At 37.0% G+C, this 17359-nt stretch overlaps 3 protein-coding genes across 5 annotated transcripts; all 3 read right to left on the reverse strand.

Moving 5' to 3' along the window:
* Positions 1-3705: 3705 nt before the first annotated feature.
* On the reverse strand, positions 3706-6349 carry LOC116025331. Its single transcript, XM_031266535.1, has 2 exons — positions 5468-6349; positions 3706-4780 (listed from the first exon to the last, which is right to left on the reverse strand). Exons 1-2 carry the CDS (start codon positions 6065-6067, stop codon positions 4001-4003), a joined length of 1380 nt encoding a protein of 459 aa, XP_031122395.1. The 5' UTR covers positions 6068-6349; the 3' UTR covers positions 3706-4000.
* Positions 6350-7409: 1060 nt separating this feature from the next.
* Positions 7410-10592, reverse strand: LOC116024725 (dehydrogenase/reductase SDR family member 12). Of its 2 annotated transcripts, none has more exons than XM_031265702.1 (10): positions 10360-10592; positions 10143-10204; positions 9545-9664; positions 9333-9432; positions 9164-9244; positions 8882-8931; positions 8638-8788; positions 8509-8565; positions 7924-8045; positions 7410-7844 (listed from the first exon to the last, which is right to left on the reverse strand). In XM_031265702.1, exons 1-10 carry the CDS (start codon positions 10459-10461, stop codon positions 7625-7627), a joined length of 1065 nt encoding a protein of 354 aa, XP_031121562.1. In that variant the 5' UTR covers positions 10462-10592; the 3' UTR covers positions 7410-7624. The 2 variants fall into 2 exon arrangements, with proteins under 2 accessions (XP_031121562.1, XP_031121561.1); XM_031265701.1 differs by having other exon boundaries at positions 10288-10592.
* A 382-nt stretch (positions 10593-10974) lies between these two features.
* LOC116025473 (1,4-alpha-glucan-branching enzyme 1, chloroplastic/amyloplastic-like) lies at positions 10975-17241 on the reverse strand. Of its 2 annotated transcripts, XM_031266704.1 has the most exons (14): positions 16963-17241; positions 16410-16529; positions 15755-15965; positions 15362-15431; positions 15013-15282; positions 13744-14650; positions 13459-13575; positions 13301-13363; positions 12764-12871; positions 12496-12597; positions 12224-12291; positions 12016-12097; positions 11737-11853; positions 10975-11454 (listed from the first exon to the last, which is right to left on the reverse strand). In XM_031266704.1, exons 1-14 carry the CDS (start codon positions 17038-17040, stop codon positions 11140-11142), a joined length of 2628 nt encoding a protein of 875 aa, XP_031122564.1. In that variant the 5' UTR covers positions 17041-17241; the 3' UTR covers positions 10975-11139. The 2 variants fall into 2 exon arrangements, with proteins under 2 accessions (XP_031122564.1, XP_031122565.1); XM_031266705.1 differs by lacking the exon at positions 16410-16529.
* Between the last annotated feature and the right edge of the window lie 118 nt (positions 17242-17359).

The raw sequence follows: 17359 nt of genomic DNA on the forward strand, positions 1-17359 counted from the left end.
TCCGTGAGACGGTCTCACACAAGTGTAAAAACTTAAATTTCACAGAGAGGAAATTTTATAGTGTTTCTAAAATTACTCATTAACAAACTTTTTACAATTATCTACCCTTTTAATGACAATTCATCAATGTCAGACTAAACTAAAAAGAAAAATAAAAAATTTTGAACAAATTTAATTGTTACATCATTGTTTTTAGGGGAAGTAACCATATATTTGATTTAATTGTACAAAATTGATTTAAAAAAAACAATTAATAACACTTTTTAGTTGAATAGTCTAATTAAAATTTCATATCATTTTGGCTTTAGAATCGGTGTGGCCGAGAAGCTAATTTTTAGGCTTCAGCGTTAGAAATGGACGCTAAAGTAGCACTCAAGCAGCAAAACATACACAGCATATCGGAGATGGGAGACTGCGGGCTTGGAAATGGACATGTCGTTACCTACAAAGGCGTGAATTTGCACTAGTCCCGCCAAGCGCTAGTACAATGTCACCCGGATTGGCTTGTGCGCCGTCATGTGGTAATCTCATATTGATTTTACTCAACTCCATCGTCCTCTTATCATAAATCATCCGCGGAGAGTTTTTCTTGTTTTATGATTGAAACCTAGATTTATTGAGGTCTAAATTCTCGAAATTTTTATTTTTATTTTTCCTGAAACAATAGTATAGAATTGCCTATAAGTTAAATCAAATATTCACATCTCTCCGATGGAGCATATTTTCATGCAGCAACATTAAAATTTGGAAAGGACAATAGGTATTAATCTTACAGTTTGGTTCACGGAATGAATTTGGAGGGAATAGGAATGTTATTCCACAAGGAATGGAATAGGTAAGGAATAGAACATAATTGTATTCTATTGTTTGGTTCGATGACGGAATAGACTTTAGGAATTGTATTCTAACGTTTGGTTAGTAGAAGGAATAAAAATGGAATATATGCTTAAAGACATAAATACCCTTATGCAAAATATATTATTATTATTATTATTATTATTATTACCTAAGATTTTTATATAATATTATTTTATAGCAATTACAATATTAAAAAAATGATATATGAATTATGAAACAAAATATGCATATAAATAACAAAAATTTTTAAAGAACATTCAATAATATTAGGAAGAAGAAATTATAAGGTCGGATTCTTGTATTGCTCGACGACTCATCCCTCAAGTCATCTTAGTCCCTCTTCTTTAGCACTCTGCGATCTCGCTATTTCGTTCTGAAATTCAAGCTCCTTGATGATCCCATCATCCAGTGATATGGACAGTACATTAATTTGATCTGAAACATTGCTGCAGAGTGCGGTGTCGATTTGGATGAGGATCCCTTTGTTGTGGTTATTGATCATTCTAGCCATGCTCTCTCTGAAACTGAGAGAAAAAGAGAGAACCACTCTTCTGCACTGCTCAAAAGGAACTCCAAGTTTGGGTGATTCTTGATTCAGATTCAATGATGAGAAAAATAGGGAGCTAAGTAATTTCCTGTCAATTGTTGGCACTTTCTGATTTCTACTCAATTCATTCAAACTACCCAACCAGGTTGATCATCCATTTTAGAGACTCAAAAAACAAACCTAAAAATTTAAACAAAGGGTAAAAAAAGAAATATAATAAAATACCTATTCCTGAGAGGTCAGGAATAGGTTAATACCAGGGGGGACCCTGGTAATAGCTATTACCCTTGCAAGGGTAATAGCTCATTCCCACCTGGGAATACAAATGCGAACCAAACAACGGAATAGGTTATTACTGGGAATGCTATGCCATTCCCTACCTATTCCGTGAACCAAACATCCCATTAGTTAAATCTCAAATAAACCCAAATCGTTTTTGCAATATCTTGAAATGACCTTATGCTTTCTGAAGTCTCAAATTATCCTCCACAGAGGCCATGGTAACTCCATGAACGTATAGTAGTTACCATTTAGTCGTCATGGTTGTGTTTTATGAGCAATTTAGAGGTTCAATTTGACTTGTGGGTTTGATTTGAACTTTTGAGCAATTTGTGTGTCCTTCACAAACCTCCACTTCCATAATCCATACTGGCCTGGTATCTTGACCCCACCACCAGCATTTGCCTCCACTTTAATCAACTTTTTTGCTGCCACACAGTGTGCATCTACCATTAGAATCCATCATCTTTAAATAGAACTTCAAATTCATAAATCTTTTGATGAAATTGAATTATGTTCAGATTGATCCATCATCCATGCCTAGACAACTTCCATTAGCTCCACCATACCAACAACCATTTTTCCAATGTAGACCTTATAGCTCCATATATAGACTTGTGTCCTCACCACAGTTTTTTTTTTTTTTTTTTTTTGGGTATTTGATGGGAGCACGAGCTCAAACCAAGAAGATAAATTACAAGAAGAAAAGAAAGTCTTCACCTGAAAATTGGAATTGAACCTCAAGTTAGTCTTCTCCAATTCTTAGAAATTAAATTATGGTGGGTCGCATTTGAAATTATATTGCTGAAATTTCAATATAATACTCGAGGAAAATGACACGCATGGATGGCAATGTTTACCTATCAAACAAGGAATTGTCAAAGCTCTTGAGAAGCTGCCAAATCAAGGGTAGGGGCTTGGGAGAAAGTTTAGAATTATGTAATATCTCGTACATACATAAATAGTGATTACTATGTAAAATAGTTTAGTGGGAGGAAGTTTGGAATGGAATAGTTGAGTCATCTTGGATGTGATCTGATAATGTTTCAACTTTCAAAGCAAATGCGTGTATTTAGTAGTTCAGTTTGTGCACGAAATTGAAATGGAATTTGATTTCTTTCCTCCCTAACTCAAAAACCGTCTCATACTTTATATTGCCACACTATTAATGGTCACTTTTCCATTTTAATTTTGTATGCATGCATATATGTTAGTCAGATATATATAGAGGACACCTCAACAATTACTTACTTGGACTTTAATTTGCTTCTTCAATTGATGTGTCTGTGGTTGGGAGGATGTCTCAATTGTCTTTTTACATGGCAAGTTCAATATCATTAGTTATCCTTTTTGAATTTGAGGGGAGTATTAAAAAGTTATTGTACTTATGGGGACTTTATTTTTGTATACATGCGTTTTTTTTTTTGAAAACTTGTATACATGTTGTAATCGTTTCCAATCATCAATAACATTCCAGAACTCAGTTCTCATCTCATTAGCTAGCAAGCGTGGTTGCTCTAGTCCGTCGCCACGTCTTTCTACATACAGCCAAACAGGACACGCGTCAATAATTCTTAGCTAGCTTTCTGATTTAATTGCAACATATATATATATATATATATTGCATTGCATGCGCTGCTAAAAAAAGCTTAGCTTGAATTGGCAATATATATAATGCAGAGAGATAAAGAAGAGAGGGTAAACGTTGGAGACGAGGCGAGCATGGGCAGGCCGAGGCCGGAGCAGCAACCGCCGTATATTTCCCCTATGCAACCCCTCACAAAAGAAGGTTACGGCGGTGGATTTTACGGGAAAGATGATGAGCCGGCGCAGAATAAGAATAATAATAATCAGTCGTCCAAACCACCGGCGGTGGCTGCTAGTAAGACACAGAGTGCTGATGGGCCGGAAGAGGCCACCGTCCAACCCAAGCATCAACCGCCGCCCTCCACTGGGGACCGCGATCTCGACATCACCGGCCAATCTTACATCCAGTAAAAAACCCAAGCCAATAATAAAACTTAGTGAAAAAAAAACATGTAGGTGTATGTTAGTTATTTTACAACTAAAAGTGCCACTTCTTATTTGGTAGTTGAAACATGTAGGCTAGACAGACTACTCGACTCAAATCATCATCATCTAGTTAAATTCAATTCCTTTCTTTTTCTCGTTCTTATTCAAAACTTAAAGGTGGTATAATAGTATACTATATTCAATAATATTATAATTCTGATCTAGCTAGAGTCTGCCCCTCCGACATATGTACAAGACGACGGCGACATTCATTAAATAATCAATATAATGGTGTGGGCGGGTTTAGCCAGTCCCAGATTTTAAGCCTAGCTTGCATATCTCCACTTCAGAAGGAGCCTCCCATGATGCCGACTTCAATTTCATCGCCTTGAAGTCGCTTATACATCCTTCAACACTCAGCTTCTTCACTCGCTTCCGGGCTGCACCCAGCTTCTTACCAGCAACCTTATCGAATAATTTCTCCCAGCCTTCCTCCCACTCGCCGTGAGCGTCGCACAGCTCTATGGTGTTGTTCGCCCAATCCGTCCAGCTCCACAATTTGTTGAGGCGGCTCATTACTGGGGGAACGCACGCCCCACTACACGCAGGCTTGCAGGGTCTGCATTTTGCGCCGCTTAATGGGCCCGGGCTGGACAGTGCCGCCACGGGGACACCATTCGCCCCCGGAGGGAAGGGGTACTGACGATCCGTTACGACGCAGAACGGGAGGCGAATTGTCTTGTAGGGTACCTTTTGGGTTGTGAGCTGGGCCTTGAATGCGCTCTCGGAATTGAGCTGCGCATGTCCCCCTGCATCCAGCTGGGGAATCATGGAAAGCCGTGACAGAGCCACCACAGAGGTGTTGAAGTCGCCGATGCCGATGCGGTCGTTCAGGCCGCCGTATGATGAGCCGGGCGGGACAACGTAGTGTCCGGGAATGAAGTTTTCCGGTGCTAGAGGGTAGGACCAGTATCCGTCAACTCTGGTGCGGACGATCCAGTTGTAGGTGAAGTTATTCTTGGTTTGGTACGCACGGATCATAGTCAGACAACCTTCCACCAGATTAAAGTATTGCAACAACCCCTGTAGGAGTAGGAACGTAACAGTAACACAAAACAATTGGCAATTCCATCTCTCTCATCAACCAACCAAAACAATACTACTGTAGGCCGGTTTAAAATATATATAATACAATACAAAATGAGGCAACTAACTTTTCTCCCTTTATCATATCTTCCCAATTTTTGATAGAGGAGCTGCTAACCAAATAACATACATTATAGGCAAAAAGTTGCTGCTTTCTTTAATTTAATTTTCAGGGAAGTTAACCAGAATGAGCTGCTGTTAATATTACTAAAACAAGAAAAGGATCGGATGCTGGATGCATACATTATATTTCCAGTGATAAGACAGACGATCCTTAGCTTATTAAAAACTTACTCTCGATCTCTATCCCAAGCATATCATGTCTTAATCAAAGTTAATTATTGAAACGAGTGTAGATTACTATATAAATAATAATAATTATGATGTGTGAAAATTGATTATTCATTACAATTTCCTTCATGTATGTATATAAATAGTTAGATAACTAGCAACAAACAAGAGCCGCCACGGCACCGACGCCGGCCAATCTTCAACCAACGTAATCAAAATTGAATTTTGTATTTATTTGCTTGCTAAAATAGTTGATTTAATTTTACAAAAAGCAAAGAACCAATCAAATTTGATTATAGAACAAACACTGGGAACAGCAATAGAATTAAATACCTGAATGCCATTTGGCGAGTTCCGGGCCGTTAGAACTCTGGCCTGTGACTCGGTTTCGTTGATGCGAGTGGGCTTGAAGATTTTAACGGCCGCGATTCTGGGTGCGTTTCTGAGCAACGAGAACTTGTAAGAGTTGGAATCCAGTGGGCTGTGAAGGAAGAGGTCAGATTTGGGATAGACTCTGAGAATGTTCCGGATAATGGACGGCCCCGTCAGCTCGAACCTCCGAGCTCCACCCACCAAACAAACAGCAATCTTCGACCCGCCCGCCCGGGGCGGAAGCGCCACTGTAGCATTTGCCTTCGCCTCCGACTCGTTCTTAAACCGGAGCGGAACCAGCAGTTCCACCTCGGCCGGCAGCGGCGCGGCGGCGATAGCGGTCAGATTCCCGAGCGAGTCGACGACAGTGAAAATGGACGTCAGGGGGCTGGTGACGAAGGACGCCCCGCCGATGAAAGCAGAGGAAATGGTGGAAAGAGAAGCGTAGAACAGAAGAGAGAGAGGGAGAAGAATCAGCAACAGAAGCCTCCAATCTAGATCCGAAACCCTTCGTGCAAACTGAGACAAAAGCTTGGAAGGACTTGTGACCAGATTCATCATCTCCTTAAAGCCAAAGCCAACTGCAGTTCCAAGATCTTCAATTGCGTTATGCCCATCAAGAAACGATCCATCAAATGAATGAAAAAGTAACTAGGTACCAAATTTCAACTGAGGCGATTTTTTTTATTATATAGAGGTGAACTTTGAGAGGAATAAGGGGCCGCCATGGTTTGTGGCTATAGATTTGTGATTTTAACTTGAAAAATATATACAGAGGAATAATAACAAGAAGCGGAAGGATAGATAGATTATAGATATCAGATAGGAATAGTCTTGGAATGCTTAATGCTATGCTTTAACTGTGGAATACTAAAGCTACATAATTTGGAAAATTTATTCTTCATGTATACCTACCATAGTCCATATCTTCCAACTAGGCAACGACTATATAATTACCTTTCTAAATTAATGGTAACAATATGGAATCCAGTCATTGATTCTTTAGACTAAAAGAAAATAGAGAAAGTAAAAAATAAAGAAAATAGAGAAAGTAAAAAATTTAAGTGTTCAAAAAAAATGTGTAATATATCTAAAATTAGTGGGAAGTTGATTATTAGTTAATTATATAATATTTTTTTAAATGATTATGTATATGTGAAATATTATTTAAACAGTTCTAATTTAAAAATTTGAATTGTATAAAGTAACTTTAAAAAAAAAAGTATACTAAAAATAAAGAAAGTTAATAATCACTATTCAAATACAATAATAAAAAAATATTAGTGTTGAAATTATTAATTGTAAAATAGTTTGAATATAATTATAATGCAAAAGTTTTAGGATGCCAATTCTATCTAGTTTTATGTCTGATTGGGGTATAAAAATCACTGGTATCAATCTATAATATTTGAATTTATTCAAAGATGAGTGTATCAATTCTCCAATTAATTAATTTTTTACCTTAGTAAAGCTAGAAAAACAACTTTAAAAAAGGAAAAAATTCCACCGAAATTCTTCAATTGACTCTGGAATGTGTTGCCGTGTGGAATCTTACTTTTAATGACAAAGTGTTTAACAATCAATAAGCGATAATTTATTTACCAATAATAGGCGGCAAATGGCTTTTTATATGCTAAATTCTATATATAATATGCATAATAATTTATTAAAAATAATTAAGACAGCTGATCAGATTGGACTTTTTTATGAATGTTATATGCAAAACTTGTCCTCAACCTAAACACTGAAATACGACCATGACTTTTAAAGTCCAGATTTTGAATTTTCCATAACAACTGTGGTACATCAAACAAAGATGTTAGTTGCATCCCCTGACTTTGAATACCAAACAAAAACGTTCACTTTTTGGTTTCCATTCGTAGATCCCACTTATTCTATAATCTATACCCTTTCTTTCCTTTTAATTTATTATGTGACTGTGAGGTTTCTCCTCAAAATAAAACAATCTCGTACAGTAATATAATTCATTTTACAAGAATGGCATCATATTCTTGACAATGTCTATACTCAACCTTCACATATGTAATCCAAACAGTTTTAGAAAAAAATGTTGAAATCACTTAGATATGGTCTTGATACAAGTGTGCATGGAAGAATTCACAATCGAGCACCAGAAAGACCAGCAAGAGATCGCAGGTTTTCAACAATGGAGTCTATTTCAGAATGGGAGTTCTTCGTCCCCGAAAACAACAAATGTTTTGGTGCTTCAGCTCTGTCGAAATAAAACGCTCCTGATACCAACTTTTCTTTCGGCTGCAAGGCCAACCAGATTACCGTATCTGCCCCTTCCTCACTTGTTCTAAGCTTTCCTTCAAGCCTACAAACATGAATTGAATGAAATGCTATCAACATCCATCTACATGCAAATGCTACACCAGTAGCTAAGGAGTGCTTACGATTTTGAGAAACTCGGCAAGCTCTGTGTAACCCCAGGAGTCTCTGCCCATCCGGGATGCATCGAATAAAACCCAATACCCTTATCTTTATGCATTTCTGACCATTTCTCTGTCAGCGCCACCTGACATATATAGCATTCTATGCGTCACTATGTAATAGTGTAAGGTGATACTGGATCAAGCAAGGGCAACTACTAAATTGAAACGTAAGAGACATTTAACACTAAACATGATAATAATTAATACATTTAAAAATAAATAAGGCTCAAGGCTGTCGTTAAAATTTGAGAAGCTAGTAAAGTAGCACTCTATTGCCTTTAGCCAACAAGAAAAAGCAATAGTTTCTTTTTTGAGTTCCATGTTGGGATTTTGGCTCAACAAACTTTAGCTCACTAAGTTAAATAAGAGAACAATTGCCAACAAATGGGCTGAATCTTGCGTTTCAGAGAAGAAATAGCAAGTACTGTCGTTAAACAATCATTCTTGATGTATTTATTATTAAGTTTCACCAGTTAGCTTGATAACTGATAACCGAAGAGTACCATACTAAAACACTAATTTAAAATAACCAAAAAAATGACATGCCTGAACTCGCTTATTCCGAGCATACTGTACAGCTCCATTGAATTGGTTATCACTAAACTGCAAAAACAACCCGTCAGAATATAATTGTCCAAGCAAGATGGACAAGATTGAAACTTGGAAAATACTTGCCTGTAAATCTTTGGTTAAGGGAGCCGTGTACATTCCACCTGATGAAACTGTAATAACCCGCGCATCAGGAGCAGCCTTCTCAAGGAGTGGCAACATCAGCTCCGTAATGGTATAAGTGCCCAGAACATTTACAGCAAAATTCTGCTCATATCTGATATTAAAAAGATATGGATATATTTATCAATTTATCAGCAAAGATAAATACATATATAATGAATGTTCTTGAAAGGTGAAAATATGATACCCTTCTGGTGTAGTAACTCGATTATTCTCAAGCACTCCAGCATTATTTACCTTAAGAAATAAGATATGATCGGTTACAACAATTGAATGGTTGAAGGAATTGAAAACCAGCCCATAATGAAATTGTAGAAGAGAAAACAAAGTAAAATTTTGACAAACACTATGAATCCTTAGTACGAAAGTGGCCAAAAACATTCCCCAAAGCAATGTGGCATGAATTTTAAATAACATAGTCCTATCAACAAAAAAATTGTATTTAAAAAATAAAACTGGGAAAACATACCAGGACATGAATGGGCAAATTAGTTGAAGACAATCTGGAGGTGAATGATTTGACATCACTAACCGATGAAATGTCACACACCTACAGAATTATATATGATGGATAAGCCATATATCTACAACATATACAATTACTTAAAGAGTCATGCTAAGAAACGCAAGCCAACTACCTCCAAGTAAACATTTTTATTTCCAGTTGCTGACTTAATTTTGGAAAGTGCAGCTTCTCCCCTCTCTTTGTTCCGGCATACCATATAGACAGTTGCTCCACTGAAAACACACAGCACAGCAGGATTAGTCTTCATCACCTTTACACTTTACGTACATCAATTGAAAAAAACAAGGGCACGTTCAAAGGTGTTGAGAAGAAATGACTAATAACCGTGAAGCAAAACCCTCAGTAATTGCAAAACCAATGCCAGAATTTGCACCAGTAACAACACAATTTTTCGCTTCCATTTGTGCTTGCATATCTTCAGTGTTGAATTTTTTTGAATGTTCCCTGAATTAGAATGTACACCAGGACTAAACAATTTCAGTAGGGATATATAATCACAATACATACATATATAACTTAACCAATGGTAAAGATAAAAGTTAACTGTATGAGTATAAGAGATACAACCAAGGTCCACGGATAGCATTACTAACACTTGAAGAATATAAATTGAAATGAACTATTTAAGCACTCAATACTTTACTTGAAGAACACTCTTTAAATTTGTGTGTGTTTTTTCAGAGATCATCAGTTTTTACCATACTGAGGGGTACACTTTTATTGAAATTCACAGCAGATATGGAAGCACACTTCATTTCCAAGTTAAAGCCAATAAGAAGTTTTCCACCCCAAAAAAATTGTACGTGCATTTGAAAAAAAAATACAACAACTATTCTGCTGTACGTGCCTGGATCACGCAATTTATCAGAAACCTATAAACAAAAACACGACAACCTAAGCAAAACAAGCAAAGGGTACTTACAAAAAACCTGATTTTGTGAAGTTCAGGTATCCATAGAGGCCAAATGTTGCTGCTCTCCATGTCTGCGATTGCTTACAGAAAAATCCGTTAGCACAAAAAATAAAATAAAATAAAATAAAAAACAGAAACTGGTGACGAATTTCACCTTGGCAAGAAACATGGCGAAAGGTCTAAAATCTAATTGAATTTGAAATGCAAGTGAAAAACTGGTTCTTGCCAATTCATGGTGTACTGATGACTGGGAGTTATGGTGTGCCATGGGTTTGTCTTCTGCTACGTGGACAAAACTATCACCACCATTGTTTTCTAGCTGGGCCATTTGCAAATTGTAATGGGCCTTCAGCCCACTGTTTCCGGTAGGCACTGCCTAACAAGGAGTTTCCATGGCTGTTCTGTTGCTAAGCCGACAACCTTGGTTTCATACAAAGAGCTTTTGCTGTGTTTGCACTTGATTCTGGACTTTTGGTGGTTGCGGAGGATATATTGTCTTATTATGCCCCAGCGCTATTCTATATTTCTATCCACACAAAAAATTAGAGGCAATAAAAGTAATATCATGACTTACAATATAAAATAACATTCTGTTTTAAAATTGTAATAATTTATACTTGAACAACTTATACTTATCTCTTTATTAAAATAGTAAAGTAAATTGTTTTACTATAAAGCAGAACAATATTTTTACTCAAATAGAGCATTGGTTAGGAATAAAATGAGCCAAATTGGCATGCTGTAGTGTTCACTCATAATTTAATTTGCATGTTTTTGTACTCAGTACGTAGCCCGCCCGCCCAAAATTGCAAGAATTCTGTACTCTTAAATGACAACATAATTTATAAAAGCCTTTGCTTTATTGCAGACATCAAAGGACCAACTTCAAAAGATGGATTTAGTTTCACAAGGTTATATTTACAGCCATTCTAAAAACATTAAACATAACAAGACAACCTTGATTCTCTTCCATATGTACATATATGCTCAAAGATAGATAGCTGCCTCAATCATCTGACTCATCATCCAGATCCGGGGGGTTCTCCTCCAGGTCTTGCACCTTGCTTTGCCCAACATCACTATTAGCCACAGTACCCAATTCTTGAAGATCATCAACATCACTATTACCCATGGCAGGCAAATCTTGAAGACCGTCAACATCACTATTACCCACCTTAGGCAATTCCTGAAGATTTTCGGTGGGCAATTCTTGAAGATCGTCATCACTTACCAACACTAGATTGGTTGATATAGTCTCAGTAAAAGTGGCAGGCTGTTCATCTTGGACTTCGTCTAAGCTTTCTTCAACTCTGTAATAGGCCTTCACAAATGAGGGAATATATAATTAGTTAGTTTGGAGCTTGAAGGGAATGTTCTTTAACTAAAATTACAATGGCAAAATGAAAGAAAATGTTTATTAATTTTCCAATTAGATGCTGCAATCTCTGCAGATAAAACTTAAGTTGCAGATTGCTAGGAAATGTAGTGATCCGTATATACAGAAAATTTGATGTCTAAAACTAAAATAAGTAAATGAACAATCATAGCATGCAGTCACTAATAAATTCCAAGCACACATAAATGGTCACAGTTGGAATCTTACCACGCATGCCTGAGGAGGAGAGAGTACTTTGAAAGAGTTTGGACGACCATTGAAATTTGTTTCAGCAACTCCAGGTATTCCTTCAGGTGATGTGAAATGGTCTACATCATGGCCCACCTATCAGGGAACCATAGAGGTATGAAAAAGCTACAACTTTTAAACCTTAGGTTCAAAAAAGTCATCGAGTACAACAATTTGTAGCTCTTCTTGATCTGAGAAGGGTTGCATTGATATGCCATTTAGCAAAGATATCAGAAGTTAATATAGAGAACTCCTTACCCTGCCATGCCCACCAAAGACCCAAGCATCACTATCCAGTGCAACTTGGTATTTACCTGGCAAGTCGCATCCAACTTTATACCTGCAAGTTTGAAGTTGGATCAGTAGAAGAGTTTGAAAACACGGTCAGTTTGGTTTAATTTGTTCATTCAACAGATATGAAGAACAAAATTCATAAACAGATTGCTCGATTAGGAAAGACATGTACCCCTCGTATGTATTCTCTGGATGAAAGTTAAATACAAATACCAGATCTCCACGCTCAAATACAATTACCTGCAAAGTCAAAGTAATAAGTTGTTATTAGCACTGCTAATTAACATTGCATAATGAGCCATGGATAAACATCAATAGTTGGAAAGCTTGCATGCACACTGACACTCAAGTAAATTTACTTTTAGAATCACCATCCATCTATCTTATCACATAAAATTCTGGTAGGTTTCATTCACTCATTTCACGTTTACTGCATATTTGTACCTTATTATCTTCGTCTATGCTGCTTACTATCTGTTTTTCTGAAGCAAGGAAGGAAAACTCCTCATCAAGCAAATTCATGGCCCTGTCAAATGCATTCATGAACTGCAATTCAAGGGGAAAGAGAATATCAGAATATGATATAAAGAAACTTACGGAAGATAGAGTTAATATTCTCTAAGCCAAAAACATGGATTACATGGGTAGATGATAAATGGAGCCAATTAATTACACACCCTAAAACTAAGTAGAATTAAATGAAAATTTGAACCTTGTATCTCAAGTGATCTGTATCCACAAGATTCCATTGGCGTCTGCACTTCTCATAACTCCAGTTGTTGCCATCTCTAGGGAAGTCAATCCAATCAGGATGGCCAAACTATAAGAAGGATTGATCACATAATACATTAGTTATCTCAAAATATTAACATTATCTGTCATTTTTACCATCACCTATCAATTTACAGCCAATTTAACCAAATATACAAATGCCATTTTCAAATCATAGTTAATAACAGGCATATATGCAGCCTGAAGTCAGTAATTAGATTGCAAATGGATGGCCATTTTCCAACCACCTTAATATGTCCTCGTGCACTTGCAAGGAAACTAGAAACGGTTATCTTGAGAGAAGTTATGTATTTGTTTATGCTATTCTTGAGAAATATATTAATAAAAACAAAGAATGCAAGTTAAAAATTTCTTTATGCTTTGAAAAATTTTATTTCACTGCTGCAATCCAATAAAATCCAGGTATGAAACTTAGTATTTCAAAATGCTAGGGTGTTTTCTTTTTCTTTTTTTTTACCTCATTTCCCATGAAATTTAGATACGCTTCTCCTCCTAATGCCATTGATAGAAAGTGAATCATCTGCAAATAAGTAAGGGCAATGTCAAAATTGTCCCAACTCCACACTTGTGGTAACAGGAGAAGCCTCTATAAGTTTAAGGACACATCAAACCAACCTTGACAAGTGCAATTCCATGATCAACAACAGGAGAAGCTTCTGTCAAACAGGACATGCCAGAATACATTTCTCTGTCCATTAGGAGAAACGCAATAGTTTTGTCTCCAACAATAGCCTGCTTGCAGAAAAATGACCAAGTGAGGGAAGGACAAAAAATTGGACATATATCATCCGCCACTACAAGATGCAAGCAAGCTTCATTGAACTGATACCATCAAGGGCAAAGAAAATTTTGAAGTCAGAGATGCATCTCATTTTAATTAGTTTAATATCTCTGTTATACCTGGTCATGGCTCTCTGCATAAGCTACACATTTCTCTGTGTATCGCCTATTTGTCAAAGTCCATGTTATTTCTTTCATTGACCAATCTGCATAACTCTTATTCTTTAAGTAATCAATCCACTTGTCTGGAATGCCCATTGCTAACCGGTAGTCAAACCCAATACCACCCTCAGACACAGGCCGGCAAAGTCCAGGCATACCAGACACATCTTCAGCAATCACAGTTGCATCTGGCATGATACTGTGGATCAGAGTATTGGCCAGCATCAAATAAACCACAGCATCAACATCTGTCTTCTCACTAAAGTACTCATTATAGTCTCCTGTGAATGTCAGATTGATTCCATGGTGATGATATAACATTGAAGTTACTCCATCGAATCGAAATCCATCAAATTTGTACTCTTCTAGCCACCACCTCAAGTTGGAAAGAAGGAAACGCAGGACTTCCCAATTAGAATAATTAAACAGCCTGCTATCCCACACTTGATGGTAGCCCCGGTCACCAGTATGAAAGTAAGAATCTTGTGAACCTTGTCCAACATCAAAGCCGTTGAGGCCATCGGTGACATTGTTGCTAGCATGGCTGTGGACAACATCCATCAAGACCCGTAAACCTAAGCTATGTGCTTTATCAATCAGGTACTTAAGGTCCTCTGGTGTTCCAGATCTACTACTCACTGCAAAAAAGTTTGTGACATGATATCCAAATGATGCATAGTAGGAATGCTCCATTATAGCCATCAACTGGACTGTATTATAATTGTTTTCCTTTATACGGGGTAAAACATAATCAGCAAATTCTCGGTATGAATTTACACGAGGTTCCAAGCTACTCATCCCAACATGAGCTTCATATATCCGGGGAGCCTTGGGTTGAGGAGGGCGGGGGTATTTAAAATCATATCTGTATGTTTATCAAAGAAAATTTGTCAACCATTGAACCATGGACATGCTTCAAATTTCAATAGAGGGAAAAATTCGGTCATCAACTTTAGTTATGTGAAACTCATCAACTTTAATTTAGTAAAGCTCCACTCTAGTTATCAAAAGAAAAATGATCTTTTCAACCATTAGTGCTTACAACTGTGTCCATAAACATGGGAACATACCACAATATACTAAGTAATAAGCAAAATATGGAGACATTAATATCTTACTCCGTATTAGTTAATACAAGTGCATGCAAGAATGATGACCAGATGATAGTTTCTCAAAATAAAAGTAGAAAAACTTCAGTTTGAAATACTTAAGTATAAGAAAGTTCACCTTTCAGAAGCTGGTGGGTCCCAGTACACACCATCATAAGGTGCAGCAAACTTTGTAGGGTCAACTGTAGCATACTTTATCCAAGCTGGGATCCTATCAATCCAAACACCACTGTTGTGCTTAAAACGGAACTTAACTCTGGAGTTGTGTGGAATAGCTGGCTTTCCATCACAATCAGGAATTTTTATGCTCCATACACCAAATTGGTTCTTCTCCATCTTGTGACTGGACCCATCCCACACATTGAAATCACCAATAATTTCTGCTTCCCTGCGCTTTCAACAGGTTAAGTCAACCGTAGTACGAAGTGAGTGAATGAATATCCCCTTCCATAGCCAATATAACTTACTGAGCAGCAGGGGCCCATTCCTGATAGACAATGCAGCCTTCTTCTTTGTTAAACCCAAATTTCAAATAACCTGCAAGCCAGGGGGAAGCCATTAAAAGTAAGCAATATATGCACATCCAGCCCTAAAGGACACGTTTGAACTAATAAATTTATATTCTAATGGAGGGGGTGAACATTAATTGTTTGAGTAAATCACAATGTATGAGTTAGGTTCAAGTCAGGTTCTTTTAAGTTTCTACAATCATTCTTCTTATGCAGAATGTCACAAGAAGAACAAGTACATCTTTCATTGCAAGTAAGCAAGTTTATCACAAGCACACATACATCAAAAAGTATATATATAAATATATAATATAATATGAAGGGCCTGCAACACAATTATTTAAGCATTACCTAAAGCAAATTCCTCAAGACCCCCTTCAAAATTTTCAAAGAGCTTTTTCTGATCCAAATATCTCTTCGTTCTATATCTGAAGTGATCTTTATACGGTTCCAACCCTTGGTCTAGGCCAAGAATGTGGATATTTTCAATTTCTTTCTCTACGTCCGCCATTGTTGAACTGTCATCAGTCAAGACAGATGAAATATTTGAACAGTGCTCCCTCTGTGGCAGAAAATTAACCAAAGCATTACTTTATGTTAAATTCAAAACTTGAAAGAGATAATTATTTAGAATCACAGCTTTTTATAATAGAAATCATTATATTCCCCGTACAATATTTCAGACTCAAGAAATTATTTTGAGAAAGTTAAATGCTCTTGTTCCATTCCCACAGTTCAAGTGCCCACATATAAATTGAGAAATCCTTTCCCCGTTGATGACAAGATTAAACAATAACAAAGAAAACTTGATGTTTAATCAAAAGTTTTTGAGATTCATTGGTGATTGATTTAAGTATGATAAATCTTTTGAAACATGAGCCTGTGAGCAGACACACCACAACATAGGCAAATCAAATCGGTGCATGATTAACATAGATAGGGATTATTTTTATTTTTTTTTTCTCAACTCTTTTGTTCTGTGTAAAATCGCGAGTATCTAACATACCCATCTGTCATTCCTAAGCCTTGATGCTGTAATAGAAAAAACATCCCTGGAGAGCTTTTGAGATTCAAAGATGGCACCAGTAGTGCATGGTGAAGCAAAAGATCTCTTATTTCTAGGAGCCTGTAAACAAGATTATACAAAAGCTTACATGGATGATGCTGAAAATGACAGCACTACTCATTCCAACACTGAGCAACAGAAAGCACATATAAGAATTCACGAAATCAAAGTCAATAATATTTTGAGAAAATATTGCATCATACTGAACCTGCCACCAATTTTTAAGGCAAAGACTAAAACTTAAATGGGAAGAAATAATATCAGTCCTCCCCCTCCCCTTCAATTCCCTGCCCCAAAATTACATTTTGAGCTTTTAAACAGTAGATTAGACACAACCCCACAACACTGAAAGAATTGCTCCCCATTGCAAAAGAATGAACCTTGGCAAATATAATACTAGTGCATACATGAATTCAGCCATCTTTGCTCCATACTGAGAAGACCGACAAAATGAGAAATACAGAAAACAGAAAGGAACACTTAAAAGAATTACCCGCAAGAGATTTTTAGTCGGAATGGGTATGAAAGACCCACGAGAAGGTGACGATAGGAGGGCGCAAGAAGTTTGCATAATATTTGTCGCAATCTGCAGCAGAATCAGAGTCCTCTGAGCTCACCGAGAAGCAGAGAAGCGAAATGAATTGAATAAATTAGGGACATGGGAGAGGAGTCTTGATGAATGTGACACCTTCATCACTGTACGAAGTAGAATAGAATAGCATACAAAGCAAACAAACAAAAATCCCTTGTCTGCTTTGCTTGCCGCTCTGATCCATTACCTAATGAAGCAAGGCATATGCGTGATGTTTGTTCGCGTCCGTTACCACGTGACCAAACGCCGTCCGTCAATATAATCTTTAATGATTAGTACGGAGTAATCTTTTACTTAA

Source organism: Ipomoea triloba, chromosome 7 (assembly GCF_003576645.1).
Source record: "Ipomoea triloba cultivar NCNSP0323 chromosome 7, ASM357664v1".
Taxonomy (NCBI): domain Eukaryota; kingdom Viridiplantae; phylum Streptophyta; class Magnoliopsida; order Solanales; family Convolvulaceae; genus Ipomoea; species Ipomoea triloba.